General features: G+C 33.5%; 1 protein-coding gene across 4 annotated transcripts in view; it reads right to left on the reverse strand.

The window, feature by feature from the left end:
* LOC138702125 (cytosolic carboxypeptidase 1-like) overlaps positions 1-15,386 on the reverse strand; it is a 225,387-nt gene that overhangs the window by 152,034 nt on the left and 57,967 nt on the right. For all 4 annotated transcript variants that reach the window (XM_069829721.1, XM_069829719.1, XM_069829720.1 and 1 more), the window contains 2 exons: positions 4,770-4,901; positions 3,182-3,313 (listed from right to left, as the gene is read on the reverse strand). In XM_069829721.1, the coding sequence (XP_069685822.1) occupies positions 3,182-3,313; positions 4,770-4,901 (264 nt within the window). The remainder of the gene's footprint in view (positions 1-3,181; positions 3,314-4,769; positions 4,902-15,386) is intronic.

Below are 15,386 nucleotides of genomic sequence, written 5' to 3' on the forward strand. Positions count from 1 at the left end.
ATCATTAAACTTTATACACTGTTTTGTACATTTGGAGAAACTTCTGAAAAAGCTCGTAAAAGATTCTCCCTTCTAAAAAGACTAGCAGGAAAGAAATGGAGATGCTCTAGGAATACAAAATGTTTATACAGCCAGTGCTGACATACTGTGGAGAAATTTTAATTAAAAAGTTTCATATCCATTGTCCAAGAATTAAAACAGAAAATCAATATCCCGAATTTAAAAGAAAACTTACAAATTAAACCAAACCCTTTAACTCTATTAAATACAGAATATAATCTAAATTTAACAGAAGAAATACTGAAATCAGAAGTAAATACTGAAATACTGAAACAATTGTCTTTAGAGACAATTAATATTAGGTACCCTCCACAAAACTGGCTTCATTTATACACCAACAGATCCTTGATCTCCAGGAAACGAGGTGCCGGTGCAGGTGTTACGTGCTGTCTCTTCTCAATTTATAGATCTCTTGCATATGGAACAACAAGTTTTGATGGAGAAATCGTTGCAATAAGTGAAAGTCTCAGGAATCTTCTACGCCACATCAATAAATTTAAGAATGCAGTTATATTGTCAGACTCCAAAGCAGCTATTCTATCAATAGTCTCTAAACACACACCTTCATCTCAAACAGCAGAAATAACTAAAATGCTCTCTCAATTAATATCACTCAATAAAAGAATTGTATTCCAATGGATACCATCCCATTGTGGAATCCTGGGAAACGAGAATGCGGATGCTTTAGCAAAGAAGAGCAGCACTGCTACTTACAGACCTGTTACTAAATCTACATATTACTCTGTGAAAAGATTTATTAAATCTACATACTTAGACTTCAATAAACAAAATTTGATAACACAAACTCAAGGGAAAAAAATGGAACTCTCTGCATCATAATCCACAGTTAATTCCCGATTTACCAAGCAAATCGTCTGTAGCTGCATTTAGATTGGCAACAGACCATGACTATTTGGCCAAACACCTGCATAGAATTGGAATATATCAGTCCCCTAACTGCCCATTGTGCAACTCAAACCAAGAAATGGATTCGGAACACCTCAAAATCTGTGCTTCAGTGGCTGACCATGATAATATCTTTGAAAAATACTGGAGTGCAAGAGGTCAAATTATTTTATTGTCAAACGCCTGACATTAGAAAACAACAACAACAACAGACAACAACAACACATTTGGAGGAACAAGACTTTTGTAACACGACTTGTGACTACAGTGAATGCCATATGGTGACTGAGTACCTACCACGCCACAGCTCTAACAGCTTGCACAGGGAGTGGGCCACCAGTAACCCACCATTTTCTCGCCTCACGTCATAAAAATGTCTCTGTACTTACATTGTATGAAGTTGCATACCGGTATGAGGAGGGATGGTAGCCTAGTAGGTTGGTCAGTAGGTGTGTGATTTAGTGATTAGTTGATTATTAAAGAATGAGTGACCATAAAGTTAAAGAAAATGGTGCGCAATGCAAAAAACAATTGAAAGAATTGACTGTTCGGACCAATGAATTAACCAGACAAATTCCAAACTAGAACTATTTTTTTAATAAATCCGAAAATCTGATTAGAAAAGTTCGACCCAACAACCTGCCAGGTACTTCTGTGTCCACTGATTGAAGTGATAATACTGTTGATTCAAATCATACAGATATAGTAAATGGCACAGACAACAATTCTCGCTAATGGTAGTGACATTTTATTTCTTACGAAATACAAAGTAGTAAAAGTTATGTTAAATTAATTTATCAAAAATATTACTTAACTTAATTTAACTCACACATGTAAGGTCAATTAAACAGTGTTCATGGGTTAGATAATAAACATACAATATATATAAAACACAGTTGTATGAACACTTTACAAATGATGATAATTAAGATTGGTAAAATTCAAACATGTTTCGGAGGGTGTTCGACCGCGATGTATTGTGGCTTAAAGGAGTCTCCTTTAAGTCACGATACATCGCAGTCGAACACCTGTACCAGCGCCGTGGTAATGTCACTGAAGATGGAGGGGCACCCTCCGAAACATGTTTGAATTTTACCAATCTTAATTATCATCATTTGTAAAGTGTTCATACAACTGTGTTTTATATATATTGTAGGTTTAGGTACTTAACTTATTTTATAGTCATTCAAATATTAAAAAAAAACATTTTTAAGTTATACTGTATGACTATTAATTTTCATCAATTCTTCCAAGAACAGAACCTCTCTGTTTGAAACTGAGTACACATGATTTATGACTGCTAGAATTTTCGAAATAATGACCCTATTGACTGTTTGCATTGCAATGAATCGATTACAGAATGGGGTGGCAAATTATAAACTGTCCCCGGTGCAGAACATCCAAATATAGCCTTGTAGGTGAGACGCCAAATTTCCTGATCCATAAAGTATCAGTTCCATAGTTCAGAACTAACATATGTTTTATGTTCTGAACAAAAATGTTGAGGAAAACTGTAAACAAAAATTCCAGAATTTCTGAAGTGCAAAAGAGGACATTTACTAAGTACTATAACTTTGCTGAAAACTCTTTCTTCCAGTTGTATAACATTCAATATAGTGAAAATAAATTTAATTCTTTAATTTTTAAGTAATTTAAACAAAATATAGATATCATCTGAACAAATATATAACAAATGTTTACGTCAGAATACTGACCTCAAGATTTTTTTTTTTCAAGTTATACAAATCAAAATAACAAAAATACTCCTGAATTGTTACAGATTATTACACCTAAGAATCGGTTACTAACATAGCTTATGGAAAGGTAAAACAAGCAAGTGATTTCTGATCACAAAATTCACACACAAAGCGTGTACTGGTGGTCTCTGAATAAGATATATTAAATTACAAAAGTGTTTTTAAATTAAAGTGTCTTCGACAAAGTACTGGTGTGAATTCGCATATCCTTGAAGAATAACACCAGCATTTTTATTGCGGAATGGAGAAAATACTGACAAAATAAAAAAGAAGAACAATGGCTCTTAAAATAATATACTATCTGATAAATTTAATCATAAACAGAACTCAGCACATCAAAGAAAATTCAAGGACTCTGTTCAATCTTGGTAAAACTTTTGGATACAATATTCTATAAAAACTTCAACATTAGCAATTAACAGTAACCTATGCGTTTGCAAATAATAAAATATTCTTACTGCATCTAGTGAGGTTGCTGATCACATTCAATGACAACCTGAGTCTGGAATTAGGAATGAACCCAATGTAGACGATTATCTTCTCCATTGTTGTTACAAGTCCATCTTTAACCAACAGTGACGCAGTGGAAGCTTTCGGACAAAAATAAATGATTACAATTACATTAAAATCACATTAAATATTCATCATTCGTGTAACAAATTACAATATGAACGTAAATCATAGTATTACATTTCTTAAGTTAGCAAAATTCTAGCCTTGACTTTTTTTTTATGAATTTAGTTCAATAGTTTAATGGCGTGACTTCTAAAATATGAACTACTATAAGCGAACATAATGTAGAGTTATACTGATATGAGATTAAATTATAAAATATGCATTAAGTTCCCTAAGCAAAACGATTAAAATGCAAGGAAATGTAAGGTAAATATTATATAATATAATAATACATTATGCAACCAGCCTATAATGATAGTAATTAAGACGCGAGTATGCTTGTTTATGAAACGAGCGCAAGCGAGTTTAATAATTTTCATATGAGCGTCTTAATTACCATTATAGGCAAGTTTCATACGACTTTTTATGCTCGACCATATTTCTAACTTGAAATTATTCAGAAGTATTCATTTTATTTGTATCTGACTGAAGAGCGGACGTGACCTTGTGCATAGCTCGTATATTGTGAGATGTGCGCAGACGCGAAAATATTGATTTTTTCCGAGGAACAATAATGTCATTGATCTTGATGTAATGTAGAGAATAACATGAATTAATTTTGATATAACCTGGAAATTGATTTAGAATTGAAAAACGAGACGACAAATTGAATTTATTTGAATATTATTTACAATTAACGCTAATTATTATAGTAACAGAACATAACCTTCTGAGACAGTATTGGATTTCCAGCCTCCATGACGTTTCCCTCGTTGTCTTTTGATTGCATATCCGAGAATAATCGAAAACCTGAACTTTAATGATTAGGTGTACTTTAATGAAATGCATTAAAAGACTGCTACCAGGTGTATAATTACTACATTTCGGCATGGTCGAGCATAAAGTATATTATATGTAATACAACACAAAATTATTAATCAAATAAAACTATTTTAAATGAGTGATAAAACAACAATAGGTAACTTACTTATCAACAAAAAGGGGAAAAATTAGATCAGAAGGCATGTCAATTACATCTAGTTATAAAGATGATGTCTTCAGGCACTTTCTATATTCTCATAAATGAGAGATTTCGTGGCATGCAATGTTCAAAGATAAGAATACAAAAATAAACACATAAAAGTCCAGCCTTTTAGTAAGGAGGCAAATCTCTATTTGATACAATGTGAATGAAGTAAAATGTGCAAGATGGCTGAAATAACCAGAACCATGAATCACATGATCAACATAACAAAAATTAACAATTTAATTTTTCACAGTTTAAAATTATGACTGCAGACATTCCTAAATGCTATACACCACATGCAATCATGAGATATGAGACAGATTTTTAATTATGGCTATAATATCGAAATACTTTTATTTTACGACGTGATACAAGTCAGGTGAGCAATGAAAATGAGTACTTACAATTTTTAGTCAAACATTTAACCACAAGAAGAACTGGATATAACATTTTGGAATTGTTATAGTAAGCTTTCAACACAGTATGGAATGTTCTAGCACCACCAATTAATCGAATCTTGATCGAAAACTTGTTATCTGTAACAAAAATACAATGACACTTTATAAGCACATTACATATATAATCGGAGAACATCTTCAAAAAGAAATATTGGTAACGATATGAGAACTTGGCACAAAGAATGCAAGAAAATGGTTACTTCATTCATACACACAAGAAGCCAACGTACACATATTTTTTTAATAATGAACATACAACTCATTTCATGAATAGTCGAGTTTTACAAACGTTCCAGACCAAATACTGTGTTTGACTATTTCGTAGAATTTTTTTTAACACTTGTTCTTTTGAATGAAATCTATATTTTATCTTTTCATACTATCTCGAAAAGCTGTGAATTTTATAAAGAACTGTGTAAGCCTATGGTATTCATATATAAAATTAAGTAGACTTTTTAGTTATATACCATAATGATAATACTTAAATTTAAAGCAAATATCAAAAGCTGATAATTTAAGACAGGATCTTCTGAACAATTTTTCAATGGTGTCGGATTAAATATTTAAAGAAATGGGTATTATTGTTACACACAAGAACAGAAAATATATACGGTACGCAGAAATAATGAAAACACAACAATGTACATAAACACCAGTGCAGTGGAAATAATGAGATGGAATAACATTGTGAGAATTTAGAGTTGCTAGAACAATCAGTGAGGGTGCCAATATATATCGTTATTTACTTGTAGGCCTAATTATTTATTTATAAAGTGAAATACTGTATTTCAAATGTAATAATCGAAACGAACGATGAGAAACTGTAGTGTATAATTTTAAAAGCAAATTTACGTACATTACACAGTTCAAAATTAATAAAATATGGGACCGGTAATATAAATAAAAGGCAAAAAACATAGGTATTAAAAAGGATAATGTTTTGTGTGTCGCATTTTCTTATAAACTCAGAAAATTCCGGTGCAAGAAGTTTCTTTGATGACTGAGTTTGAAACCACACACGTTTTCTTATAATGGATTAAAATTCAACACTGCATCACAATTTAAATAGAAATGCAATCCTGTTCTTTTTTTTTAAGTTGGTCAACTGTTAATTTTCACTCATTGAATTATCCCAAAAAGCCTTATTGATTTATTCACAAAGCCTCAGTTGATAAATGTCCAAGTTGAAAGCAAAACTCTAAGATTTGCTCAATCACTGTGAATGGAGTGACAAACTCGCCCTATGGCAAATAATTGTTACAGCACGCGTAGTAAGGTCCCTGGCTGCTAATTTACAACAGAGCCTCATGACTGTTTCAGGAGATATTATAAAATGACTGGGTACTTTTCAGATAAACCAAAATATTTCATGAAATTATTTCTTTTCACTCCACTAACTTACTTTATAATTTTATATGGGTACTTCGGTGAAGAATTTCACCAATTTTATTGTAGCACAATTTCATCACATTTTGATTGCTGTTAAGTACTCAGATGCTCCCACACACATTTCATTAACTTACACAGCTAGAGTACAGATATACAGTAGCATGCAAATTAATCCGAACAACGTAATTACTTATGCAAAAACACTCAAACGGGATAAAAAAAGGATCTAAGACATACCTCAGTAATCTATGTGGCCTCCCTTGTTCCTAATAACAGCTCTGAGACGATTTGGCATGGATTCCACTAATTTCCACAAATATTCATTTCTTCATCGCGAAACCATACACCAATGAGGGCAGAAATCATCTTCTCCTTTGTAGAACAATCCATTTTTTGCATTCTTCTTTTGCAAATTGACCACAAGTTCTCAATGGGGTTGATGTCAGGTGAGTTGCCTGGCCAGGGGAGTACCTGAATATTCTTCTTGTTGAAGAATTCTGTAGTTTTTCGAGACGTATGGCATGGTGCCAGGTCTTGTTGGAACACATCTCTGCCATCCGGAAATGATTTTTGCAGCTGGGATACGATTCTGGTTTCCAATAAGTGAATATATTTGTCAGTATTCATCATTCCCTTGATAGGTATTAATGCTCCAGGCCCTTCATGTGTAAAACAACCCTAAAACATTACTTTAGGGGGGTATTTGGGTGCTTGTTGGAGATGAGCTGCTGTTACTTTTTCGGATCCTTTCCGTACGTAAGAAACATGGTGGCCGTGGACCTCGAAATGAGACTCATCAGAAAAAAAGTACATTCTTCCAGTCATTCACTGTCCAGTGTTGATGTAATTTTGCCCACATTTAGCGTTTTTTGCACATAACAGGGGTTAGCAGTTGCTTCTTAATAGGCTTACGAGCCCTTCGTCCAGCTTCCAAAAGCCTACGCCGCACTGTTGTGACGTGAATATTCACCTCAGTGGTAGCCATTAACTCGCGGGTTAAGTCGACAGCTGTTAGTCTAGGATTTAATTTACTTTTCCTGACAATTAAACGATCATCTGCAGGTGAAGTCTTCCTTTTCCGGCCACAGTTTCCTTTTTTCTGGGGTGTGATGGATCCAGTCTCCCTGTATCGTTTTATGATCGAATTAACAGTAGCCAAACCGATGTGACATTCTGCAGCAATTTGCCTCTGTGTCATAGAAGAATGCTCTGCTAATGTTATAATTTTAGACCGTTTTCGTGGAGTTGTATCCATTTGTGAAGACGACAGAATGTACACAAGATTGCAGTATTAAGTCTTCAACACAACTGAAATGCTTATAAGTACAAAACGACAGGCAAAATGTCACATATTATAAAAAAAATAATAATGACAGACCTTCAACAATGGAATTACACGTACTACAGATGTCAATTAAAGCGGTATGAGCAGCTGTGGGGCCAACAATGACAGAAAATGTAAAAATATGTCGTGTTCGGATTAATAATTTGCATGCTACTGTAATTTCACCATTTGTACTTCAGAGCTTCCCAACATTGTTATCAATCAGAATAACTAGTCCAAATTTATATACAAACTTATGATACATATAACTTTATGAAATATACTTACTACCCATTTATATAAATAACACTGTTTGATAATTGTGCTTTGGTCCAAGATTTAGAAAAATTTGATTGCGCATATAAATATTTCTACAGAACAACGCATAAATTGACTAATGTTTGCCTTTTCCAAATTTCAACTTTATTAGGACAACAACATTTTTATGTGAGGCTATTCGAAGATCCTTATTTAATATTTGATGCTTGCGTGAACTTTATTAGTCCACTCAACTTCTCTTGGCTTCTGTAATACCTCATTAAGTAGCTATCAGCAATGGTTGGTGTAATGAAACATTACCAACAATTTTAAGGGGAAACGTCCAGGTTATTTATATGAAAGCTACGTAAATTAATTTTTTTCATTTTCTCAAATTTCCCTTGCCGAATTAAGTTCAAATTTTCGAAGTTTTATTCATATATTCATTTACAAGAACCACTACTTGGATTAACATATATATATATATATATATATATATATATATATATATAAATTTTAGAAATATTGGCAATTTTTTCTACAACCAATCATCATTTCCCTCCTAGCTCCCACACTATTAAAAATATGTTTAATCTCTTTTTTCCAATGTTTTCCAGAAGGCTGTGGCAACAGCGTGAATCAGTAGTAAATTTTTATTTAATTTTTCTGAAAATTTTCACTAAAAATAATTATTATTCCTCCTTAAAATATTTTTCAGCGAGAGCATTATAGTTATATCGAGAAAATCTCAGAACAACTTCCAGTATACACTGCAACAGCAGAGAGTAAGATGAATTCATTGGCATGGAGATTATTCTATTTTAATACATATTAATGTAATGACAGATATCATTCATTTATGCATATATGCAGTAAAAACTGTTTCACTTATGCTTACATGTATGTAAGACAGAAGCTTGGAGGGAAAATGTGATTGAGACCACAATCCTTCTGAGGTTTGATGCACCACAGTGATTATATGTATGTGTGTGCATGTTCAACTCAGCAGTCTGAAGACTTGACTGCAACCTCATAAGTAGACTTCGTTGAATTGCCACACGCAGCATGCTATCAGGTTGCCGATGTACGGTAGTATAGAGGAAGTGAGCGACCGCCCGGTCTTGTAGTAATAGCAGTTCATGTTAAGAGTTGTGACCGGTCCAAATAGATAGAGCAGCTACAGCTAATGTATACCTATGTAAGCACTTGTTTTTGCATTAATGTGGTTGGAATAGTCAAAGCTTAACATTTTTTCAGTGCAGACAAGAATTCAATCAAACATACTACAATGAGAGTGTTGTTGTTCCAAACAATTGCCCCTGAAATACCCTTACCCCCGCAGCCAGTCTTGACCCGTTGGGAAACGTGGTTGGATGCTGTTAATTATTATGCAGAACATTACGGAAAAATAATGGAGGTAATTGATGCATTGGATAGCACAGACAGTTCCGTTGTTGCAGCTGTAAAATCATTGCCTTCTGAACAGCTATTGGAAGATATTCTGTTCATTGATTGTAATTTTAAAATCGTGTCCAAAAGCATCACCCTTTTAGAATCGTCTAAACTACAACTCTCAGAAGCCCTTAATATAGCGGATAAAGTATCACAAACTGTTATCCAAAATAACAATTTACTAATTTCGGAAAAATGAAATGTAAGTTGAGAAACATTATTGCTAAAAATTCTGCCTATTCACAACTTCGTACTACAAATGATGTACTACCAGGTCACGACAAGACGTCTGAAGTTGGTGTACTAAAAAGTAGTGACTTTCCGTTCTTCAAATATGTACGCATTATGTGATGTTGAACGTACATTTTCCCAAAATAAAAACTGTTTAAGTGACCATCGGAGGAGGTTACTTTGCAGTCGCTCAAAATGTACGTAACTCTTCACTGCAATGCACATATTCAAGGATGATGTATCTTACATTAAATTTTAAGAGTTAATATATCTCACTATAAAATAATTGTGTATTTACATGTTTAGACATTTCCTATTTCAATGATCATTCATTATATTTCTTGAATGCAGGATACAGGTTTTATTGTAACCGCAGTATACTGCTCAGTGTTTACATCAGAGGCATACTCCATCCTTTGCACGCCCCTTTCTCATACAGTCTATACCACGTGCGATTCTCGTGGCAATTCCACGAAGTCTACTCATAAGCAACACCAATGAGGTAACTAAGCCGGGAGATAGTGGGGTATGATGGCCAGTTCCTTCCTCCTTCACCGACTGGCAACAGTTCATAATCAGACTACGTACATGTTTTGGATACAATTAAAATGTGAGATAAAAACGAGTAGTTAGTTTTAACGTACATAACACAAGTATGCATAGCATGCACTTACACTTGGTTAGGATTCCTCCACATATCTCATACCAATGCTGTCAACATAAACATTGTTACACGTAAAATAAAGCATTCACTTTACGATATGGTTTACTATAGGATTCATTTGAAATAGAAACATTTAAGGACAAATCATATTATAAAATAGGAATGATCTGGAATAATTCTCATGATAAACGACCATATATATTATTCCTACGGGTAGGTACTGAGGAAAACCACTATCAGGACAACCAGCCACATCTGGAATTCATCCTGTCTGTGAAGCATGTTGCATAGTAAAACTCGCTATGCCTTTGTTTACACATAAAACTGGAATTACAGATATTGTGATATATTCCAACTCTACAGGGAACTAACTTGAGAAAAAACTCTTCTAATACACTCCATGGAAAACAGCACACGTCCCTATTTTAAAAGGAATGCACAGATTTCATGCTGGCAAGAACAGATCCTTCACTCTCATAAAAACATCTGCATATATGTCTGACAAAAATACTGAAAACACTCGACAGACTTACGTTCAGATGCTGACAATTCAATACTACTTCAGAAGGGGATTTTTTAATTAATTGGATAACAGAGGAATATTATTTCATTTTGGCACAGTCGGTGCAAGATTGCTTAATCACACAGGTCGTATATTTTGAGTATTTATTCATGTACATTACAGGTACTTTCTGAGCTATACCCCAAAAAGTTTACAGAATAGAATATGAAACAACAAACTTGTAAACGATTTTATGCTCGACCACGCCGAAATGTAGTAATTATACACCTGGTAGTAGCCCTTTAATGCACCTCATTAAAGTACACCTATTCATTAAAGTTCAGGTGTTCAGCCAATGACAAGTCATCTTTGTACCGTTATAAAACCGCAAGTATCGATTATTCTCGGATATGCAATCGAAAGACAATTAGCGAAAAGTCACGGAGGCTGGAAATCCAATACTGTCGCAGAAGGTTATGTTCTGTTACTATAATAATTAGCGTTAATTGTAAATAATATTCAAATAAAATCAATTTGTCATCTCGTTTTTCAATTCTAAATCAATTTCCAGGTTATATCAGACTAATGTTCATCTTATTCTCTATCAAGGTCAATGACATTCGGCCTCGGAAAAAATCAATACTTTCACGTCTGCGCACATCTTACAATTCAGGTCAGTTCGCACATAACCATAACATGACCTAATTTTGAATAATTTCAAGTTAGAAATATGGTCGAGCATAAAAAGTCGTATGAAACTTGCCTGTAATGGTAATTAAGACGCTCATAAGAAAATTATGAAATTCGCTTGCGCTCGTTTCATAAACAAACATACTTCCGTCTTAATTACTACCATTATAGGCTTGTTGCATAATGTACTATATTTAAACTGAAATTTTATTATATATCTAACATACTGTTGTCATTAATATGGAATGGAAATTTTAAGTCTGCCCATTAGTTTTGTCTAAAAAAAAAAAGAGAAATATTTATATTACTATAACAAAAACAAAACAGTTATTTAAAAATTTGACTGCAGAGGACTTCAAGTGCACACACCTTTAAAAATGGCTGCCAAAACAAATGTTCTAAGTAGCACAAGTCTCTGAAATTTTTGAAAAGAATATCTGTAAACATCGATTTTAAGAGTAAAAACAAAAACTGACATTTTTCTTGAAAATGGTCATTATTTCACTTCAGTGCATCCTTAAAGAAGATGGCGACTGAAACTTTTGGCTGTTGACATAAGAAAAAAGAAATAGTGTGGCAGAACAAGAACACATTTTAGATGTAAATTTCCTGGTCACTCAATACCATGTAGAAAACCAATACTAAATTCAATGAATAGGTTTAATGAAACAGATTCGTTAATGATATGATGTGAATTACGTATTACACAAGATGGGCAACACTTCCAGCAGCTACTGTGTGCAGGGTGAGTACCGAATGCTATTAATTTAATATGGTAAGTAAGTTTTAATCTGGCAAAGTGCCGTGACTTCATGGATGCAAACAGTGGCAATAGAGGAGGGACTTGCCACTGGTTGGCTAACAGAAACACTGGGACTCTCAGCATTTCAAACGAGGACTAGGTATACAGAGAGTTCCTATGTAGACCGGTCCCAGCTTAGTGATGGTAGAGAAATCCCAAGGAAGTTAAATGGTAAGGAATGGAGTGGGACCAGTCACGGATTCGTCCATAGACTGGCATCTGACTGCCTGCCACCCAACAACAGACTTTTGTTGAAGTGGAGCCGGTCTGCATAGGATCTCTCTCTATTAAAATAACAAAGCAAGTCCTTACGCATGCAAATACTTGTCTTATTGAGGTTATTTCAGCATGTACTAAGTTATGAAAATAAATGATATCAGATGAATCACACACACTTCCTCATTATACGTATAACCTCTCTATTAAATGATCTTTGCATTAAAATTTGTATTACAGCACAGAAGTTGGACAATTAATGAAATTCTATTAAAATGTAACTTTGCTGCCTTGGTAAGTGGAATGTAGAGGATACTATTGAAGACAAGCTGCAGCACTACCGTCACTTTTTATTTATCTTCCAAATTTCTAATCTTACACTGATTTGTGCTAAGCTATTTCTCATACATTTTTATAACATATTTTACATAACAAAAAAAATCGTTGCACAGTTGATTTCTAGTAGGTCTACAGTATCATTTTATTACACTTACTTACTTACTAGCTTTTAAGAAACCTGGAGGTTCATTGCCACCCTCACATAAGCCCGCCATTGGTCCCTATCCTGAGCAAGATTAATCCAGTCTCTACCATCATATCCCACCTCCCTCAAATCCATTTTAATATTATCTTCCCATCTACGTCTCGGCCTCCCCAAAGGTCATTTTCCCTCTGGCCTCCCAACTAACACTCTATATGTATTTCTGGATTCGCCCATACGTACTACATGCCCTGCCCATATCAACTTTTCAAATACAGTAAAGCTTCTTTTATACGTTTCACACTTGTTGGTTTTTTCTGCCTACTTCTCATGTTAATTTATTTTGGTTATACATTTTTCGTTTGTTTGTTTTTTATACTTATACGATTGTATTTTAAACTCCAGGGGATATGAAACGTCATTTTATACGTTCTAAATCAATTTTTGCTCTAAATTTGGTTTGTCGTGAAAATGTAAGAATGCGAAAATACAGCACGTATTCATTGTTAAGATGCGGCCCACTTTGAAATTAGAAACTGTTCATGTTTGTCGCCAACAATCTTGTGTCGTTTATTGATGCTATTACTGCTTTAGAAACATGAAACATTTCGTAACACAGCATGTTGTAACTGAACAAATTATGGACAGTTATCACAATTTGAGAGCGTGATTTATTCCTTCGGAGCAAGCAGTCCAAAATAACTGACTTTTGGTAAAATAATCACATGTTATTAAATTAAGATCACGTGGGAAGAACAAAGTAAGTCAATGTCGTAAAATTTTCTGGATTGAAGTTTGAAATGTAATATATCAACCAGCTTTGGCTCTAAGCAGCTAAGATTTCCTACAAACAATCTTACATTCTTCAAGAATCTATATATATAATTTGAACTGGTAATGGAAATTACGGGAAAATGGCTGAATGGATTTTATTAAATGGCCCCTCATTTTGAAGCTTGGAACCCAAAGTTTTTCGGAAAAATAGTAGTTTTCAGTGAAATGTGAATTTTCCTACATAATTTTCCTATTTTCCAAAATCCATCTGTCGTCAGTTTTGAGAACTAGCTAATTGCATTCATGAGAAGCGAAGCGAGCATCAAGTCGGCCATGTTGGATTTCAGAATAAAACAAAACACACACTACAGTAAACAATATTACACGAAGGCCATGATCTGCAAGAATGCTGACATATTTAGCTCAAATTAAATTGGTTATTAAAAACTTAACTTACTAAAAATAATTTACAGGTTCGATTCTGTAGTGTGTAATTTTCTGGGTACAGCTGTGTATTGGATATTAAAAACTACAAAACTTCAGGTGGTTTGATGACATTATTACTATCAGAAATGAAATATTATTGTAGTTAATGCCGTTATGTGACTATTTTTCATTAATTATACATATTAATGCTATATTGATGATATGAAAGTGAAACGTTTTGGGGTTATATAAGTAGATGTAGAGAATAACTTAAATTAGATTTTGATTTCTATATTTTACTGAGTGGCGGCTATATAGTATATATAGTATATGTTACTGAAAGCTATAAAACTTACGTAAGATAATAATATTATTAAAAATCAAATATTTTTATAGTCATTAATCAAGTGGGGTTGGGTCTTTTTCATATATTTAATGGCGGTGTGGTGTAGATATTTATATGCGTGGTTGTCTTCAGTATTGGCTCGAGAGAGAGTGTCTTTCATTATTATGGAAGCAAATAACTTTCAGAATGTCTGGTATTCTTCATTGAAAATAAATCTGAAAAATGTTTATTTGAACATCTAATGAACTTAGTTTACAGCATTTGCCGCACAAGCCACTAGTATGTCTTATGAATTCGAGCACTGTATTATAGACCTAAAGATGGCTTAACTGTGAAGTTATAAATTTCTCTTTTTGTACTAAACTGACTTAACTCGTTGTTCCCATAGTCTTCAAATGCTATTTCAGATGTTATTAAATGTCAGTTACACTTTTTTTTTTCCTTCAGACCCCACAGAAACGTATAAATGAAGTTTACTGAACAAAGTACTGAACTGTCCTGAAGACCGTGTTGAGGAGGATCCAACAATTCTCACAACTTTGATAAGAAGGACAGACAAAAGGGATGTTTAGAACTCTATCTCTACTATTCATATAATGAGGAAATGCCGTATTTTGAAGTTACATTATATGAAACAAATATTCATTCATTTTAAACACATACAGTATACTAACTAATTGTTAATTACTGTATATCATTTAAATGCACAGAACAACCAGAAATCAATCGGCTGTGCTCGTACCTAGATGTTAATCAGCATAAATCAGATAGTACCTGTAAGCTACAATACATAACTGATGTTTGGAGAACCAAGGGTGTAACTAGGTACGAATTGAAAAGCAGAAATTAAATTATATACCTATAAATTTTTTCAGTCTAAAATATTATACATTCCATATTAATACCACGTTTTGGTCTTCTTTAAGCCTTTATGTATATGAAGACATTATTACAAAAATAGCCCTAGTCACTTTTAATGAAATTGAGTTAAGGACACATTTGTACTAT

This window comes from Periplaneta americana, chromosome 6 (genome assembly GCF_040183065.1).
Source record: "Periplaneta americana isolate PAMFEO1 chromosome 6, P.americana_PAMFEO1_priV1, whole genome shotgun sequence".
NCBI classification, from domain to species: Eukaryota; Metazoa; Arthropoda; class Insecta; order Blattodea; family Blattidae; genus Periplaneta; species Periplaneta americana.